General features: G+C 40.7%; 1 protein-coding gene across 8 annotated transcripts in view; it reads left to right on the top strand.

Moving 5' to 3' along the window:
* Positions 1 to 20,747, top strand: part of St7 (suppression of tumorigenicity 7) — a 236,349-nt gene that overhangs the window by 123,662 nt on the left and 91,940 nt on the right. For all 8 annotated transcript variants that reach the window (XR_007831283.1, XM_051151888.1, XM_051151889.1 and 5 more), the window contains exons 2-3: positions 1,931 to 2,013; positions 16,024 to 16,183. Coding sequence is in view for 7 of the 8 variants with exons in the window: in XM_051151888.1 (XP_051007845.1) it covers positions 1,931 to 2,013; positions 16,024 to 16,183 (243 nt within the window). In the remaining variant the exon portion in view is untranslated. The remainder of the gene's footprint in view (positions 1 to 1,930; positions 2,014 to 16,023; positions 16,184 to 20,747) is intronic.

Genomic DNA, 20,747 nt, shown 5'->3' with positions numbered 1-20,747 from the left:
AGTTCATTGTTATTAAAACCCCAAGACCCTTGAAAAAGTTTTAAGCCTCTCAACTGTGGGTTCCTGTAAAATCAAAATTAAGTTAAATACTTTTTTACTTCAAGAGGGAATAACCAGAGGACAGTCAAAATTTGAACAAAGCAAAACCAAACTCCAACTATAAACAACTGAATGTCCAAAGTCTGGGACTCAGTCATGATCTTCTGGGTTCCTCCAAAGGGCTTTGATTACTTCTCTAACTCCACCATTTGCAGTACACACACACACACACACACACACACACACACACCGTTTGACTTGTAGGCTTCCACTGGTTCCTCTCTGCCATTCTTGGTGGTCATGCTATGGTCCTGGCATCTCTAAAATGCTAGGGTCTCTTGCTGTGATGAGGCTGCACTTTCATCAATAGCCTGGGCTTTCTTTATAACACCAAGTCTCAACTTCTCTGCATGACTCTATTTATCCTGGGCCTTCACCTGAGACTACACGTTCATTCACCAATGATCTCCTCTGGTCTCTCACAGTGCCAAGTCTCATCCCCTTCATGCCTTCAAAACAAGCAACACTTGGGTGACTCTTACCAAGTTCAGCTGCCAGCACACGGTACAACCTTGGCTTCCTCTGGAACACAGATCCTATGTGCTGGCTCTGAGGAATTGTGTTCCAGAAGATTTCACCTCAGTCATGCTGGTCTTCCTTAATCACTACTAATTTCTCAGCTCTAGCCGACCACCACTGACTGTCCTAACAACAACAACAAAAAAGATTTCATTTAGTGGTTCTGGTATCTTGTTAATTACAGATGATTTTTCAACCCCAGCTAAGCAGAAGTACATAATCTTAATTCAAAGTAGCAATTGACCCTAATGGAGTCTTTAAACTTCCCTCTGAAATTTCACAAATTTCATCCTCCCGGAATATCTCTCAACTGCCAGTAGCACTTCAATGAGGGTGGAAGCCTCATGAACCCTGCTTCCAACTGGACAGGGATACTGACCACTGGCTAGCCTATGGGTCCTGTGCAGGTGACCATAGCCACTGTGGGCTCATAAGTGCAATGGCCATGTCTTGTCCAGAAGAAAACATTTGACAGCACTCTCCCCTGTTATCTTGTCCTTATTCTCTTTCCTCCCCTTCTTCTGTGATGGTCCCTGAACTTTGAAGGTACAATAACTGTCTGATTTAGGGTTAAACACTCAATTGCCATTTATTCTCACGATGTTGACAAGTTATGAGTCTCTGCATTGCTGGATATCTATTGCAAAAAGAAGTTTCTCCGAGTAATGTTGGGAGTAGCATTAATATATGGGCACAAACATTAGTATATTAGAAGGCAATTTGACAACATTTCTTTTGAGCAAGTTAATAGCAGTAGATAACTCAGACCTACACCTTCATCAGTCACAGGCTTTTAGCCAGGTTTATATTGCTACACATAAATTCTTTTCTGTGGAACAGGCCTCAGATCCAAGCAGAAAACCATTGGTTATACGCCTGACAGTCATTGTACTTTACTTGGCAGGTGTTTTAGCATTTAGGGTATAACTTGATTCCTGCCTTTCTGAATCATTATACCAGGTCTTCATTTTATTGGGACTTTGCTGTGGTTCTCGGAATTATGGTTATAAGAAACAAGTGATTTTACAAGGAATAAAAATAAATGAGTTATCAAGGAGACGAAGTAGTTAAGAGAATTCAGTGTTCTTGCAGAGCGCAGGGGTTGAGTTCCTGGCACCAACATGATGGCTGCAACCATCCTCTGTAATTGCAGTTCTAGGGGTTTTGTTGCTTCCTCCCCCCTTGGATGTTGAATACATGTACTGCACATACATACATCATGTTTAATACACAAACACATCTTAAGAAATAAACAGAGTTTCACTGATACAGTCATGCCTTTCTCAATCTTCTCCCTTGTCTTTTTTTCCAGTGAGCATGTTTTTGAATACGTTAACCCCAAAGTTCTACGTGGCCCTGACAGGCACTTCCTCACTAATATCAGGACTTATTTTGGTAAGTGATCGAATTCTTCTAATTTAAAATTTAACATGTGTGTTAAGTATGATTTCAAGGAAGAAGTCTGGGAGTATAAATCAGCAGGTTTCAAAACTCACTTTGCATGTGTTCCTGATGGGTAAGGACTGTGCTTGTCCATGCTACATGCTCTGGATATTTTAAAACATTTACACAATCCTTTGTTTGGTTAAAAAAAAAAAGCTCTTAACATATAGGAAAATAAGAGATGGTGTTTCTAGGCCAAATTCTAGAATCCAAACATATAAAATATGCTAGAGCCATAGCTCAGTGGTAACGGACTTGCCTCTTATTTTTAAAGTCCTGGATTCAATCCCCATAACCACAAAAATTAGACAGGCAGATAGATATAGCTGATGTATAAAGGTGGCCCACTTCAAGTAAGGATGTTTTTCATGTATTCATCATAATGGATTACTGGACTTAATATCAATAGTAATATTGCTTATTGTTCTTAAATGCGTTGGTATGGATTGCGGAAGTCCTAAACTTTTCCTTCCTTTATCTTCTTTTCTCTCAATGTTTACATCTACTTCTTTATTGCTTCATTAAAAAAAAATCAGATAAATAAAATCATCTTACAACTTCATTACCTTATATTCTGTAATAGTTGTAGACATGCAGGATTATATTACCTGTTATAGTGTTGTAGACATGCAGGGTTATATTACCTGTTATAGTTCACTTTAGTGAACAGTATGGGACTGTCTAAACTCAGTGAGACCATTTTCACACAATTTTATAATCTTTGTTTATTTGGTTTTGGGTTTTCAAGACAGGGTTTCTCTGTGTAGCCATGGCTGTCCTGGACTCACTATGTAAACCAGGCTGGCCTCGAACTCACAGAGATCCACCTGTTTTGCCTCCCTGAGTGCTGAGATTACACGAATGTGCTACTGTGTCTGGCTCAGTTTAATAATCTTTAAGGGAGGGAACTTTTTAAAAATTATGTATGCAAGATTAATAATCTTGTGATTACTAATTATTTTAGAGGTAGGCATAAGTAAACGATTACATAGTTATTATTATTAAGAAAATGAATTATCGGTAGAAAAAATTTAAGGGGTGGTAGGTACAAACACGTTGAACAAAGAGAATGTAGTTACTTGGAATAATGAAGATTTCAGAAGCCTGATCTTAAAAGGTGGAGAAAGGCAAGTCCTTCAAACAGATGGAAGTAGAAAATGGCAGTGTGGGGAACATCTGTGAGAGCATGTCGAGGTTTAGCTTGTTACACTCTATCACTTGGGTCATGTGACATGGGCACAGTTGGTTTTATGTAGTCAGGTTTTATGTGAATAAAATCAACAGGAACCATCCCAAGATAGAAATCTATATAGGAAGCTCAGAACTGAATGCAAGCTTCAACCCGAAGCAAGGTACCATATAGTGCAACTCACGCACAAAAGGGAGGTGCTGTCGCTGCTAGCGTGCGGCCCCTTAAACATCCACTGCCCACACATGCGTCTCTGACATCTCGTCTCTGCTCAGGAAATTTGAGAAAAGCAGGGGCACTGTTACACAGGGTTGCTCATAAAGCCATCAGGTTAGTTATTAAGTTATTCTGTCCAGGGACTGTATTTTATTCTAATATTTACTTCCTCCTGGTTTTAATGTTAAAAATTCTCTTGTGAAACAATAGTATGGTATTATTTTACTATAAATACATGGGAGAAATTGTAGCAATTCCACATTTATCTTCAGCCTTTGTCAGGTGATTGGAGAACTGAGGAGATTTGAAAAGAACACGAAACCTGAAAACCACTGTGGTGAGAGATCACCAACTCCAAGGACAACCGAACTTGTAGGGTAACACAAAACATCAATGAAAAGAGAAAATAATTAACTAAAAATAATTTTATGATGACTAAGACAAAAAATACAGAGAAAAATACTGTGATATCTCTAAATATTTTCCAAGGTAAGAAACATAGTACAGAGAAAAATGACCAAAAGACTCCATTGAATAAAGCCAGAATAAAGCATTGCTGGGAAACCCCAGAAAAATTCAGCTAAATAGCAAAGGTGTGAGAATGAATCACTCCAAAAGCTTCTACTTTTATTGATTAAATGGAAGATTTTCATTAAGAGGCTGCATGCTTGCTACTTAGCGCTAGGTAAGACATTCTATTAGCTTGCTGGGACCTGTTCAATAGTCAGGAGAAGACAATTCATGGATGGTAGTGTGAAGTAACAGGGAGGGAGGTATGTCCAGCCACCCAGTCACCAAGGAGGAAGGCCACAAGGGAACAAGCACTGTGAACTTCCTAGGACTCCAGGGTCATTAGGTCTAATGGTTTTATTTTTCAGGTAGGAAATTTGAGACTTCTCAAGGAAAGAAAAGGAACTACTGGGATTCAGCACATGTAATTACTTTGTGGCAGAGTAGTCAGGCCTCCAACCTATAGTTACAAGTTCCCACTGAGGTGCTTACAAGTTGATTAAGGAAGTTGCACACGAGGAAAATGCTTTCACTGGCTTGATAAATTCCAGCTGAGTACATTCTAAAACATATTTTATAACACTCACACACATTGCACTCAAACACACACAACACATCACACTCACACACACATCACACTCACACACATCATACTCACACACATCACACACACACAACACATCACACTCACACACACATCACACTCACACACATCACACTCACACACACATCACACTCACACACATCACACTCACACACACATCACACTCACACACATCATACTCACACACACATCACACTCACACACATCACACTCACACACATCACACACACACATCACACTCACACACATCACACTCACACACATCACACTCACACACACATCACACTCACACACATCACACTCACACACATCACACTCACACACAGATCACACTCACACACATCACACACACACATCACACACACATCACACTCACACACACATCACACTCACACACAGATCACTCACACACACATCACACACACACATCACACACATATCATACTTACATCACACACACACATCACACTCACACACACACACGTACAATGTATATTTTGGGGAAAGAAGGGACAGGTATTTTAAATATCTGATAGTTACTATTTACACTTTAACTACTTTTACCTAAATCAACAGGAAAAGACAGACTTTGGGGAGATATTATTTGTACTGTACCATGGATCATACAGTAGTACAGACTGGGGAGAGGTCAGCTTTGCTCAAGCACTCCTGTTCTCAGATGGTCTCGTTGAGAGCCCAGCCTGCTTGCATGATGCTGGATGTGCCTGGCACTGATTCCAGCTACCCGTTTTCTCCCTCAGCAGCACAATTGGCTGCTCTTCTTTCTTTGTACTTCAAATAAGGAAAGCCAGTAACCTGCCTTTAGGCTACATAGTTGCCAAAGGGCAGAACAGAAGTGGGACCCAGGCTGTCTTACCCAGGCATTCCATCTTTCACCACTCATCTCACTGCTATTCCAGTTAAGTTGCCAGCTACTTTTCTAGCCTGCTGCACAAAGGCAGTTCTGGATTTCATTCTGGGAGTGTCTTGCTGTGGGTTTGCAGGAAATAAATTAATTACCACACTGTAGGATATTTCCTTTCATTCTGGTAAGTCAGCTCAGTGGTTGTCACTCCTGTAACTCAGGGGTGGTTGAAGACCCTTCAGTAAAGGGATTTCCCTGGGCCTCAGCTGCCTTTGCAGATCTGGGCTCCCATGCTTTTTCCTGTGTTTGGCATGCAGTTACTAAAACTGCACAGTCACTGCTGGGCTACATTTTAAAAGAAGAAACTCTTTCTGATGGTTGGAATGCTTAGAATAGAACCTGTCTTGTAGAAATGATGTGAATGGCCTTTCTAAAAAACATTGGCCTTTTCTGAGGGCAAACCCATGGTAGTGTGCAGTGATAGGTATGCATACCCCCAGGCTCCTGCCTTACAGATGTTTGACATTTCCTCTAGGGCCTCAGCTTTGCTAGGCTGTAAATCTGAATTCAGGGCTGGGCTTCTATGCTGCCACTGCTTTCTCCTCTGCGTGCATTTCCAGGAGGAGTACAGAATCATGTGCTTTGAAAAATGGCTGTGTGCATGCAATGCTTAGCAGTCTGCGTTCAGGCCTCGGACACACAATAGCTAACTGCTCTGCCCTACAATGTTCTGCGTGCCTGCCACTACCTCTGAGAGTACAGGGCTACTCGGGGGGGGGGGGGGGGAATTGGCTGAGAACCTTAAGATTCCTATGCTAGAACCAGAAATCACCATGTCATTTGATGTTTAAGAAGAGATGCAGAAATAAAAGCCTAGTATTTCCATTGTGAAGAAAAAGTCAATTAACTGAACACATAAGTAGAGAAATAAAATTAAGTTGATAAAATCTACCATCTTTTACCTAAATTTCTTTAAAAATAGAATGTCATATTTGACTAGATGTTGCTGGCAGTTTTTCTTCACCAGTTGAGACTGGCATTGAATTTGCAAGCTACCTATCTCACTCTTCTCTGGTTCCTGTGGCCACACCCATGCAGACAGCCTCCTTATGTTTAACATCCTGGTGCCTCTTTGCCTGCCTGGCATGAGCTTCCCCACCATAGGCTGCTCATGCCACAGGAAAGGCCCCTGTCCTCTCACCTGTCCCCAAACCTGTCCACCCTCTATCTACTATCAAAGAGTCATACAATCTTCCCAAGTAGCCACTTCACGCAGGGCTTATTTTGAAGGAGAACATATTGGGGTTTGTTTTTGCTTTGAATATAGAAAGGTGGGCATGGAGAGAAAATGATCCACTTAATTTAATCAAAATGTTGGTAGAGAAACTGGATCCTTACATCCCTATTAGCTTGTGTGTGAGTGCTCTTGAGCCTATACTTAGGCATATACAGCATGAGGACATGTTATGTGGTAGGGTATACAAAGGGCATGCAAGGCATACTTTTGTCTTCATTTTTTTCAGAATTAAAATTATTTTTACATATACATCTATATTATCACACACATATACAATAAACTACCTACAGCAAGAAGAACCACGAAACAATCAGGAATTATATGAATGTTACATTCATAGTTTTTCGGCTACTTGTACTTGGCACAAAGCATACTTTTAGAAGTCAGAATAAGTAACAAAGTTAAGTAAATTAGAATAGTAAATTTAAAACACTGGTCCTGGTTGGATGCAAAAGAAGCATCTTTTTGGAAAGTGGTTGGTAGAAGAGATGGCACTGGGAAGAACTGGGGTGTAGGAAATGAACCATGTCTGCTGGTGGTCCCCTCGTTTAGAGCTTGTTTTGGAAGCCACATTGTGGAGATATTGTTTAGCTGATTTTCTGGTCTCCTGGCTCATGCAATCTTTCTGATCCCTCTTCTGTGATTGTTCCCTGAGCCTTAGGTGTTGCAAGTGCATCAACTGGGCCTAGACTCCCCATGATGGGTTGCTCTCTGAATTTTGATCAGTTATGGTTTTCTTAATGGTCTCTTTTCTGTTTTAAAGAAAAGTTTCTTTGATGAGAGATGAAAGGGACCCCACCCCTAAACAAAAGATTATTGGGAAGCGAGTCTTCCCCAGGGATGAGCCCCCTATGTGGCTATCTAACAGTAATTGATCAGCCCTGAAATCATACACATACAAAAATGTTAAATCGACTAAACAAGTTGTACTTATATATTTATGCTTGTGTGTGTAATAGCAATTGATTTTTAAAAAGCCACAAATTTGAGAGGAAGCAGGATGGGTGTGAGAGTGATTGGAGGGAAGGAAAGCAAGGAGAGAAATGACGTAGTCATATTTTAATTTAAAAAATCTTGTCAATCAGTTAAACACACACACATGTGCACAAGTGTATGTGCGCACACACACACACACACACACACACACACACACACACACACACACACACACACACACCAGTAGTTGAGTTCCCATTGGACCAGGTACTGAATAAGCATCTTGCATGCGTTGTTTTATTTAGTGCTCATTGAAATTCAAAGTGGTGGACTGAGTGTGAACAGACACAACGATTTAGTTAGTTAGTAATTCGTCTCAAGGTTACAGAGCAGACAAATGGTAAGATTCAGATCCTGATCTCTCTATGTTTCCCATTTATCCATGTTCAAAGTAACAGAATAAGGCAGCTGGTTTGCCTCTTTTCAACCCTTTGTCCGCCTAAAGAGCTTGACCTATTATTCATATAGATCAAATGATGACAATGCTGGAGCTCAGGGTGAAAAGAAAAAAAAAACTTGGGGACATTTGACTAGAAGGGCTTCTAGATGGTGCAGAGTAGCACATAGGTGCCAGGTTGTGAGGTTGTGTCAGGAATGAAGCAACCCATCTCTTGTCTCTGGCACATAGAATGAGAGATGTTGTGGGGCCCAGATTGCAGGGATCTCTGCAGAGACTGAAAGGAAGATGAGCCTTACCAACTTACAATGTCTTGGGCTCACCATGGAAACTCATCATCCTCTGAGGGAGTGCAAGGGCCAGGCAACCAGGATAAGCAGAAGCTTGTCATGATCTGTGAACAAGAGCATTTCATTGGATCAACAATTAGATACAGCTAAGCTGGACAAGATGAACAAACTAGCAATAGATAAAAAGACAGACTCAACCAACTTGTCTTTTCTAATGTGCATTAAAGCACAACCAGTAAGGAAGTAAGCTGTGAACGCAGGCAGTAAGGCCTGTGGGGCAGCCCTCCAGAGAGGGCTTGCTCAGCCATTTGTGCTGAGTGTAGTTGGGGCGGCAACTAGGGTTTAGCTGTCCATCGCTTTGCCATGTCATTCTGCATTCACAAAAGTGCTGCTGCTTGGGAAGGTGGTTACCAGCAGGTGTGGGAAAATGATATTTCTCATTTTCAGAGACTCACAGAAATGCACCAAGTACATATGAAAGAGATAAGTAGGGAGAATGGGAAAGAAGAAAAATGTGGAGAGGAGAAAGGCCAGAGGTAGGGTGAAAGAGTGGGAGGTTTTCAGGAGGAGACAGTTTTTTCTTTTCCTATTTGGATATGAATATTAGGCTAGAACACTTAGCATAACTCACTGTATTTTATTTTTGTAATCATTTATTGTCCTCTTCCTTCTTCCCTAAACTGGAATTGGGTTACTTAGGTTTTTTTTTTTAAAGATTTATTTCCGTATGTATGTATGTATGTATGTATGTATGTATGTATGTATGTTGTCAGAACTTTTTAATGTATGTTTACTATGTATGTGCCTAGTGCCTTTGGAAGCCAGGAAAACAAGTTGAATTCCCTGGAATTGGGTTATGGATGGGTGTGGGCCACACTGTGTGTGCTGGGGACCAAGCCTGAGTCCTCTTCAAGAGGGATAAATGCTCTTAGTCACTGAGCCATCTCTTCAGATCCCATATTTGTGTTTTTATGTATGTGTCTGTGTCCTGAACACCATGGTTGATGCTTAATGAATAGCAGTTGACGTCCCTGATCATACAGTGAGTGCATGAATTAGCTGTGTCAGAATTATCTGAGGAGCTTGCTTTGGATTCTGAGGACTGCTTCAGTCAGAATCTGTAGAGTTTTAAGGACAGGTAGCATCATGAACTGCTGGGCTTGGGACAGGTGTTGCATTCCAAATTCATCCTATTCTTAGAGATCTCCATGGCTACTCTTTAGCCCCCTCATCTCCAGGCCGTAATAATGAAAACCCCACCAGGTCAATGTAGATATGCATGTAGGTGGCCTTTGACCTTGAAGAATGCCTCATCTTCCTGCCTCTTTTCATCTTTGCAGCCGTTGCCCAGAAATGGGGGTGTGGGGTGTGTTCCACACATAGCTGCCACAGCTGTTTAGGGAAACAGGTGGCTAATGAGAATTGGCTGAGAGTTAGGAAGCAGGAGGCCAAACCCCACATCTTAGCTATACAGTATTTATAAACAAAGCACACAGTAACAAACACCTGCTTGCTCTTATTTCTTTTCCTTCCTTTCCTCTATCCTTCCCTCCCTCCCTCAGTCCTTCATTCCTCCTTTCTTCTTTCTTTTCAGTTAGTGTCAGTCTTGAGGAGTTGTGAATAAGGGGCTTTGAAAAGGCCAGTTGGTGTGAAGGAGAGGTCACACTGAAGGATGCAGAGGGATCCTAAAAAATAGTTATGGATGTCACTCCATGATTGTCAATTGCCTTGGTTTATCTCATATGCTCTGTAATCTTCTTTTGCTAAGGAAAATAATGTGCACACACATGAGTGAGTGCACCCACATGCACAGGTGTACAACACATGCACAGGCACACATGCACACATGGTATATAACCTCTCCAGGGAGTGTGCTTCCTGGGATCTTGACATCATTTTCTTGGTCATTTGTGCTTTTGTATCTTCAGATTTTCTCTTTTAATGGTGTTTTTCCATTTCAAAAGTGTGTGTGAGTATTTCTTTTTAAAAATAAGCCCAAAACCCCCACCCTTCCCAAAAACTTTGATTATGCTGTTTATTTAGGTTCCATGCAATGAATCCACTGGTCCATCACTATCAGCTATCCATCCAGCATTATAATCACTGTATCATTCTTCCTCTTCCCATTCTAACTGAGTGTTCACCTTGACTTGAAAATAGCCCCAGAGAATCCAGCAAACCAGCCAAGGTCACTCATCCTGGCTCTCTGGTTAAGTTATTTTGCCCTTAAACTAGATAGAGTCAATGTTGGGTTTCTAAATGTCATACTCTGTTGATTGTTTGAATTCCCATCCTACTTAATCTGTATTATTCTAGCAATGGTACATGGGTAGGAGAAAGAATAGTAGAGAGATTAAAGTTTTAAAATTAAGAAACGTATAACTTTGCATTTTAAATTCTATATAATTTGGCAGACTAGAGAGAGTCCCTGCACCCCCGACTCCCAGTATGTTGGGGCCAATAAAGTATTATATGTAAGATCTATTTTTAAATATAAATTTGTTTATGAGTGCTTTACTGTTTACACTGCAGGTATGCACCAGGGAAATGTATTCAAAGTGACACCAAATATGTATGCATTAATAACACCATCTGTCCGTTTGGATGCATTCAACACTTTAAAAATATTGTGAAGTGTTCCCTCAAAGTCTGATGAGTTTTGGAATATGCAAAAGATTGTTATGCTACTACTTCAGACTTCCTTTTCTTTTGATGCGTACTGCAAGGACAGGAGCAATTCTTTGTACTAGTGCCCCCTCTACACAGATGTTCTAGGACAAGTCTGGGAAGACACATCTCCTGCTCCCAAACAGGAGTGCCCTGCTCCCTAAGCTGTCCTTACTTGTCTGTTCTTTCTGCACTAGGTAGGGAGGTATAGAGAGGTGATCTTGCCTACATAGTTCCTTAAGGTCCATTTTAGTGTTGATCTATGGTTCTTCTAGAGGAACTAAGGAGTCTGAAATCTCAAGGTTTGTGCATGTGATGGATCCTGGCATGTCAGGGGTACCATGGCTCTAACTTCTAGTGTAGGGATGTGACTCTAGTGGCCCTGCAGGGATATCACTTGTGGGTGATAACATGTGGCACTGTGTGATGGAATGAGTCCTTGGCATAGTGGATGCTCTAATAGCACAAAACAGGAAAGAAATCAGGACAAAAACCTCACTGCTACTGATTGAGAACCACTGTCAATTCTGTGACCAATAATAAGGGACTTTTTGGAACCTTCTTCCTCTTGTAATTGAAGAAAGAGCCTTTGTTGACTTCTTGAGAGTTGGCTGCTCAGGGCTGTAGCTGAGTAGGACCTTGTCACAATGTTTTATGTTAACATCCTAGTGCTAGGGAAGATGCTGGACTAATCTGAACTGTGCAGTGGTATTGGAGAACATTGTTCTTGGGGAGAACATCTGCTCACCCCAGTTGTGGACCCAATGACAGAGTGATAAGGATACTACCTAAGTCAAGCTTGCCAAACTAATGAGCTTTCTGTGGTCACTTACAGAAGTATGGTTCATGGCTCACTAAAGCTGGATGCCTGAAGCACATTGCACACCTTGCAGGCAGCTTGACAGATGGGAGAGAATCACTGGCCTGGTGGTGATTCTCAGCACTTATTACTGCTTATTTAAGCATGAGGAATGAAGGCTAAGTGATACTGGTCACCCCTGAGTCATTTTACGTCCTGAAAGAATGGATTGTTTCACATCTCTTTCCATCAGAACATCCTATGTTTCATTTTAGAGGAAATTGCTACCCAACAAATAGCAAAAGAGGAGTACCTCAGGGTAGGACTCAGGGGTATGGTGTCCATAAGTAGGACGGTACACAAGGCATTCACATCATAAATGTTAGCACTTTTTGAAAACTGACACTGAAATTGGTGCTCTACACTTAGCTGCTATGAAAACAGAGGGCCTCTGAAGATAAATATAATTTTTACTTTAAAGGTACCAGTATCCAAATAAATGAAATAACTCACTTGGAGCTATAGACATCTTTATGGCTCCATAAGTTGTGTGTTTACCTGTGGGGGTCCCTGCAGGTGTTACAGCTGGCAGCGAGATGGTTCATGAAAAGGTGAGAATGAAAACTTGGTTCAGAATTAATAAATGGGACCTCATGAGGCTGAGAAGCTTCTGTAAGGCAGGAGACACTGTCAGTAGAACAAAGCGACACCCTACAGACTGGGAAAAGATCTTCACCAACCCTTCATCTGACAAAGGTTTAATATCCAAAATATATAAAGAACTCAAGAAATTAAACACCACAAAACCAAACAACCCAATTGCGAAATGCGGCTTGGAACTTAACAGAGAATTCTCAACAGAGGAATATCAAATGGCTGAGAAACACTTAAAGAAATGCTCGTCCTCGTTAGTCATCAGAGAAATGCAAATCAAAACGACACTGAGATTCCATCTTACACCCATCAGAATGGCTAAGATCAAAAACTCAAATGACACCACATGTTGGCAAGGATGTGGAGAGAGAGGAACACTCCTTCATTGTTGGTGGGAATGCAAACTAGTACAACCACTTTGGAAAGCTATCTGGCGCTATCTCAGAAAAATGGGAATAGGGCTTCCTCAAGACCCAGCTATCCCACTCCTTGGAATATACCCAGAAAATGCCCTACCACACAACAGGGACATATGCTCAACCATGTTCATAGCTGCTTTATACATAATAGCCAGAACATGGAAACAACCTAAGTGTCCTTCAGTAGAAGAATGGACTAAGAAACTGTGGTACATTTATACTATGGAATACTACTCAGCTATTAAAAACAAGGAATTCCCGAAATTTGTGGACAAATGGATTGATCTAGAAATTATCATAATGAGTGAGTTCACCCAGAAGCAAAAAGAGACAAATGGTATATACTCACTTATATCAAAACACTAGTCCAAGGGATACGTATCATGAAGAACTTTACTTACCAAGAAAGTGGGTCAGAGGAGAGGACATCCTATTGAGACTTTAGGCGAGAGTAGCATGGAAGAATGGGGAAATAGTAGGACCCACAGGGTCCTGGAAACCTACAAGAAGAACTTTATCACAGGCAGATCTGGGTCCTGGGGTCCTCCTCAAACTAAGGCACCAGCCAAGGAGAATATAGGCAGTAAACTTCGAACCCTTACCAAGACCTAGCGAACGAACAGGATATTCTCCACCGTGGAGTGGAGAGTGAGATTTGACTCTCACACGAACTCTGGTGCCCCTTTTCTGACCACGTCCCCTGGATGGGGAGGCCTGGCAGCACTCAGAGGAAAGATAGCAAGTTACCAAGAAGAGACTGGATATTCTAAGAGCATATATAGGGGGAGGAGGTCTCCCTCAATCACAGACATAGGGGAGGGGAGAAGGGGGGAAGTGGGAGGGAGGGAAGAATGGGAGGAAACAGGGGAAGGGCTAACAATCGAGATGTAATATGAATAAATTAATAAAAAAAAGAAAACTTGGTTCGACTTGACTTCATCAGGCTAGATCACACTTCTAGAGCGTTTGATGCAAGGTGGTGCATTACCGCCATATTTAAACACAGAACTATTAGAAAAAAAGTTTCCTGGTTAAACTAGAATCCCTGGTGCAAGAGGAGATATAACTACATTGAAACTCAACTTCAACCCAAGGCATATGTCATTTCTTTCAAGAAGATAAGTTCTGGGCATAGATTACCTGTATAGATTAAGGGCATAGGGACAGATCTGGCATGGTTCGTACAGATAGCGTAGAGGTCATTTGGGGTACCACCTACCTCTGGTCCTGGTTTTGGGAACTTGGGGAAGCCCCCGACTATGCAGATAATGTTAAGGTCATTTAGACAACTAGCCACCTCTGGTCCTGGTTGTGGAACTGGATATGGCCTGGCCCTTCAGATAACACAGATAATTAGGTTGTTAATCCCTTCCAATTCCCAGCCTTCTGTGTGGAAAACAGGTCTTACATACTTTCCCTCAGGAGAACAGCCCTGCATGCTTAGCATCCCTGTTTTCCCTGGAGACATGTGGGCACAAGGATCTTCATGCTCCCGGCATTTACTATTCCCAAACTTTCTTTTTCACACAAATTAGTCTCATATCCACGTAACTTTCAAACTATGTTTTCATTAAACACTGCAATGTGAGAAGGAACTCACTGTAATTAAATCAGTGTATTCCACATACGACTGGGAATGTCAGACTTGGCTGGTATTTATAAATGCTCTTCCTGTTGCTGTTTTAACCAAGCAGAAAATAAGAGAGAGAAAAAAAATTAGTTTTTAAATAAAAGCCCAATGTCTATTTCAGAGCCGACAATGAAACTTTCAGATGAAATAAACAAGGGCACATATTTAATTCCACATTGATTGTACATTGGCGGTTAAAGAATAGTACAGCTATCCTTTGAGACTCAGGCGTGTACTTACTCTGGCTTCTCATTGTTCTGCTTTGTTTTTGTTTTCCTCTCTGTAGCCAAGCTGTCCTAGAACTCATGGCAGCCCTCTTCCTCAGCTTCTCTATTTATTGCTGAAATTATAAATGTGAGCTGCCCACCATACTTGGCCTTTTGCTTGTTTGTTTGAGTCGGGGTCTCGCCGTTCTTGAGCTTATGACCCGCTGACCTCAGCCTCCTGAGTGAGGGCTGCAATTGAGGCCTAGGCTACCATGTTTGGTTAGTAGCGATTCTTAAATTTCTTCTCTTGAATGATGTATGACTGGGGAAGAACAAATTGTAATTAGATAGGGCAGGGAGGAGAGGATGGGCGAGCAACACCAGGCAGTGGTGGAAGTGTCACTGCGGAGGGGATGGGAGGGCACTTGGTTCCCAGGGCTCGGGAGCGCGGACTTCAGCTAGTTTTACAAGTATGTCTGTTTATTCTTTTATTAAGAAAAGTGACTTCCATTCTCTTTTGGAATTAAAAGTGCATAATAATCAGTAAGCTTTTGGAATAAGAAGCATCGATGCTGTATAACCCAAGCTGGTTGTATGGCACACAGCAGGAAGGGGACCTGAGTGACATCCATACGTGAAATGAGTACTGTTTGTTAATTCTTTCATCTTTAAAGCCTAGGTGTCACCATATTGCTCAGGCTGGCCTTGATCCCTGGGCTCAGGTGCTCCTCTTGCCTCAGTCGCTCAAGCAGCACGCCACTAGGTCTCCCTTCATTCTTTTGTTTGCATTTCTTGAAAGAAGTCTTAGTTTTACAATTAAAACATTGTTTTACTTAAAATTACTTAAGATTGTGAGATGATTTTACAAAAATATATAATGCCAAGAATTGAAACATTTCATAGGGTGTATTCTGGGGAGACTGGTACTCATTGTTATTTGAATATTATATCAACTTAGAGAAAAACAATCAGAAATATACCTTAACAATATTCGTTTGTCTATCATTGTAGTTACTGATTATTTTTTAAAACCACTCCTCAGCAGAGAAAAACGATTTTAACAAAGTAGTATGGGAATTTAGTTAGTTAAATCTATTACAGTTAGACCAAATTAAACTTTTTTTGAAAGGTAGACAGAGATAGCCAACATATATTTAGGGAATGTGTCTTGAAATTACAAATAGAAGCTGAGGTCATAAATATGCATTATTTTTCTGTTCTAGATATTTGAATGGTGGTATTTTCGAAAGTATGGAACATCTTTCATTGAACAAGTCTCAGTAAGCCACTTGCGCCCCCTTCTGGGAGGGGTTGACAACAACTCTTCCAACAATTCTACTTCCAGTAGTGGGGACTCAGATTCCAACAGGCAAAGTGTCTCAGGTATGAAACGTCTCTTCCAATGTTTTTGTGAAATAACCACAGCAAAATGTTTTAGATTTAAAACTATATATATATATCTATCTATCTCATAGAGTACTCATTAAGCACATTTCCTTCCACAGTGATGGCTGAAGGTTGAGTCTTACTTGATCTGATTGCGCTGCTAATTTGTTTTAAATGCCCTACTTGACCTGTTTCATTGAAGGTGAAGCCCACATTCTGGGTTCCTTAACACAGCACAAGCTGCTTTTAACCTCAGCTCAGCTCATCAACTTCTGTCACAGTTTGCTTTTCACTGCTTGTACTTGACATGTGTTCTTTCTTTTTCCCCTCTGTCCAAACAGCTTTTTTGTATGTGGTGTGCTAAGGATGACAGTGCTGTCATTCTTCATCTGCATTTACACATTCACTCACTCAGCTGCTCATCAACAAACAGTTACTCAGTCGCAATTATGGGCAAGCAAGATGGCACGTCCTGACTCAGGTGCATCCTGGGGTAGTGGTTCTTTACTGCCTCCATTCTTCTAGCAGAAAGGACTTTGAAAATTAACCTGCAGGACCACAATGGGAGGCTCTGCCAAGAGCATCAGGATCCTCCCAAGCTGGATGAATATTCCTTCACCTCTAATCTGGACTTCTTCCTGGTTGTGCTGTTTTACTTCCTCCCTCCTCCCTACACTGTGCTGCATTCCTTTCCCTGCAGATGCCCACATCTGTTCACGACTCTACCCATAGTATTGTCCTTGAATTTCTTTCCAACTTTTTGGCATGTTTCTTAAGACCTGAACTACAAATGTTTCTTTTGTTCCTGTGTTTGTTCATCTGTCATGGCCAAAGTCAAATGCCTTTTCTAACAGACATACATGCCCTCTCTACCTTATTGATCTGTGATAATTTTACCTTTAGCAACATTATCAAATAGCATTGTGATTGGTGGGGGTGTTTCTCTGTAGCATCTGTAGTGGACTGCTGTATTTTTGGAGAGTCAATAAGCAGATGAGTGCAAAGAAGAGGAAAGAATCTAATTTCCTAGGTCAGCTCAGTGAATTGCCCCTGGTTTCTGCTGATTCTTTTGAATAAAAAATCAGTGTCTTGTCTTCATCTCCATTGGACTATTTGAGGAAACAAAGTGCTAAGTGTTCTGATTGTGCTGGAGAAACACACTAGGAAGCAAGGTGGGGGTAGGGGAGGAGATCCTTGACCAAACCAAAGGTTCTAATAGTTCTGAGACTTGAAGGATGAAAGGAAGGGATTAGGGACCCAACTTAGATTTTTATTCTTCACAACTGAATCAGACTGTAAACACCAAGGAGCATTTTGTTTCTTATATTGAGGCAGTCGTTTTCAGTCCATGCTTTTTCAGCCTGACATGAATTGTAGTGGGCAGCTCATACCATGTGCTTACTATGATGGCACACCCATGAGGATTTGCACCATGTAGGTAATAAAATGCTTGAGACTTTGTAAATTAATTACCTTGTGAGAAGAAAATGAGACCTGAGCACAGAAAAACATTGCATTAACCTGAAATGCAAAGAATTGTGGCTCATTGCTCTAATGAGAAATATTGGTCATTTAGTCATTATCACATAAGGAGGGGCAGATAATTGCTGTCACATTGTGTCTGTTCTGAAGATTTCAGAAATTAACTGTATTGCTGTCTGACTCAAATTTCTGTTATACTTACATGGTGCAGAAAATTAGCAGATGGTAAATAGAAAGCATGGCCCTTTAAGGCATTCTTTAAAATGATTGCATTTGTAGTTGCATGAAAACCCTCCTTTCTCCTCACCCAACTTAAAAAAAAAAAAAGAGTTATTTATATATTATTATGTGTATAGTACTCTGCCTGCATGTATGCCTGCATGCCAGAAAAGGGCATCAGATCACACTGGGAACTGAACTCAGGACCTCTGGAAGAGCAGTCAGTGCTCTTAACCTCTGAGCAATTCCTCCAGCTTCCTCCTTATCCAATTTAAAGATCTTGACATTACTTAATGCAATGAAAAGTCCATGCTTTCCTTAGTAACACTGTTTTAGATTTTTTTTTTTTTGGTATAACAGGAGTGGAAGGATATGTGCACAGCTTATGAGCGAAGGTCAGAGAACAGCCTGTGGTCAGATTTCTCCTTCCACCTTTCAGTGGGGTCTAGGGATGGGTCAAACTCAGGTTACCAGGCTTGTGGAACAGACAATCCTGCTGGATGATACGTCTTTCTTAGTAGATGTATGACTATTATGTGAATCTTGATGTTATCAGTGTGTGTGTGTGTGTGTGTGTGTGTGTGTGTGTGTGTGTGTGTGACAATTTTGCTTGTTTGAGACAGATTCTTACTAGGCTGTCCTGATATCTGCTATGTAGCCAAGGATGGCCTTTAGCTCACTATAATCCTCCTTTCTCTGAAATGCTGAGTGGCAATTTCTCTGAAATGGCAAGAGCCATTGTGCCTAGCTGATTTTTATTTCTAAATAAGGAAAGTACTAAAGAGATACATAATCTGCCTGTCTTTCTTTCTTTCTTTTTTTCTTTCTTTCTTTCCTTCTTTCTTTCTTTCTTTTTTGAGACAGGATTTCTCTGTATAGCCTTGGCTGTTCTAGACTCACTTTGTAGAACAGGCTGCCCTCAAACTCACAGATCTGTTTGTCTCTGCCTCCCAGAGTGCTGGGATTATAGGCCAAAGCCACACCACCTGGCCTGAAATTATTTCTACTATTAATCACTTTCTGTTTATAGTCTGATTTGAGTTTTGTATAAAGGGGCAAAATATCCACATCTGAATATAATTTATGTATTTTCTTAAAGTAGATGGATCTGCGTTAAAATTCTTACTTTCTTTAAACTAATAGAAAAGCTATTGAACTCATAACAGAAGGGTGAAATCTGTTGATTTTCTTTAAATACCATAAACATCTTCACCGATTTTAACATTAAATATAACTTGGCAAGTATAGCTCATGGACTTATGCAAAGGAAGTTTTAATGGCATTATTTGGAAAATAAAATAATTGACAATGTTAAAAATAAAATAAACAATAGATATAAACATCGGTCACATGAAAACTCATTAGAGTCCTTAAAGTAGTATTTGTTTTGATCAAAATCTGTCAGATGTGGTCCAAATGACTTGGAATGAAGGTACTAGCTGAGGAATGAGAAAACAGGGCAGGTTATGAATGCATTTTAAAGCTCTGATGTGTATAATGGATGGAACACAGGCTTGTTCAAGTTGTTCTATGATTCTTATCTGTGGATCAGTGGAGAAATGTTGTTGATTATATACTTTCTTACTTTAGCCAAACTTCAGCTTATTTGGCCAAAGGTCATGTGTGTGGATATTTTTGTTGTGTTTTATTTTATTTGGGAATGAAACTGCTGTGTTGCTGCCAAGTGTATGTTTTTTGATAAACTCTGCGGCTGTATTTCACCACATCACTATGAGTCCTGCTGCCATTTCTTAATTCAGTGCAGTGTATGAGTTGGTGATGCACAAGGTTTAAAATGTGGCCAACTTTCCCCTGAGAGGGGATTCTCACAGCGCACTGAGAACTAGAATTTGGCTTTAGTAGAACATTGTTTTGATAATTTATTCTTGTTCTCAAATAAAATATCATAAAGACAAGGCTTGCAGCCTTTGTCTTTTGCCAGATAGATACTGGGAACTGTGCAAGTTGCTCCAACATATAAGCAGTGGTGCCAAAGTTACCCTTAGCTGCTGAGATGCTCTAACAGCCCCTGGGAGAACGGGGCCTCTAAACACCCCTGACACAGCCACATGGTTTCCTATCCAAGCCACCTCATTTTTACCTTACTAATTTTCATAATATATTTTAAATTCTAGATAATTATAAAAATTTAAATTTCTAATTCTAATCATGCTATATAAATATATATTCTATATTCTAAATTAATGCTCATTGGATCATTAGGGGCAGTTCAAGCACTGATTTTAAAAAATCAGTTTAAAGAAGCAATGGAAATAACAATCTTGGGAAAAGTTAAAATAATAAACCCTAAAACCGTCATCGATGGCAATTGTCACAATTAAACAATTCTCCCGATAGAAGTCCATTCAGTTCTAGTAATGTTTAACATGTTCAATATTTGCTCTCAGTTTTAAGTATTATTGCCACATTTAATCCTTATAATAACTCCACTGAGCAGATAACTATTATGTCCATTTTAAGCTTGAGGAAGCTGAGGTACGGGAAACAGAAGTCACATGAGTCACAACCTGGGTAGTCTTCTCTCTAGACCCCCTTTTTCTCTCTCCTCCTGAGCAGTGTTTTCCTCTATAGCTCAGGGTAACCTCCAACTCTGAATCCTCCAGGCTTTTCCTCCAGAGGTTGGAGATTACAGGTAGGTGTGCACCACCACCTTATGAGCCCAAGCCCTTAAGGCTTCACTGGATACTGTAAGTGACTTCCCCAGACCCTCTGTAAGGTCAATCGAGCTAAAGTTAGTATAGGTATTAAACAACTAAAGGACTATTTGTTGGCCTTCTTGGCTCACACCTGTAATCACTGTTAGGTAGGCAAAGCCAGGAAAAGGGAAAATTGTGAGGCC

This window comes from Acomys russatus, chromosome 10, assembly GCF_903995435.1.
Source record: "Acomys russatus chromosome 10, mAcoRus1.1, whole genome shotgun sequence".
In the NCBI taxonomy this organism is placed as follows: domain Eukaryota; kingdom Metazoa; phylum Chordata; class Mammalia; order Rodentia; family Muridae; genus Acomys; species Acomys russatus.
The sequence above is the reverse complement of the archived record's forward strand: the minus strand, read 5'-3'. Positions and strand labels throughout refer to the sequence as shown.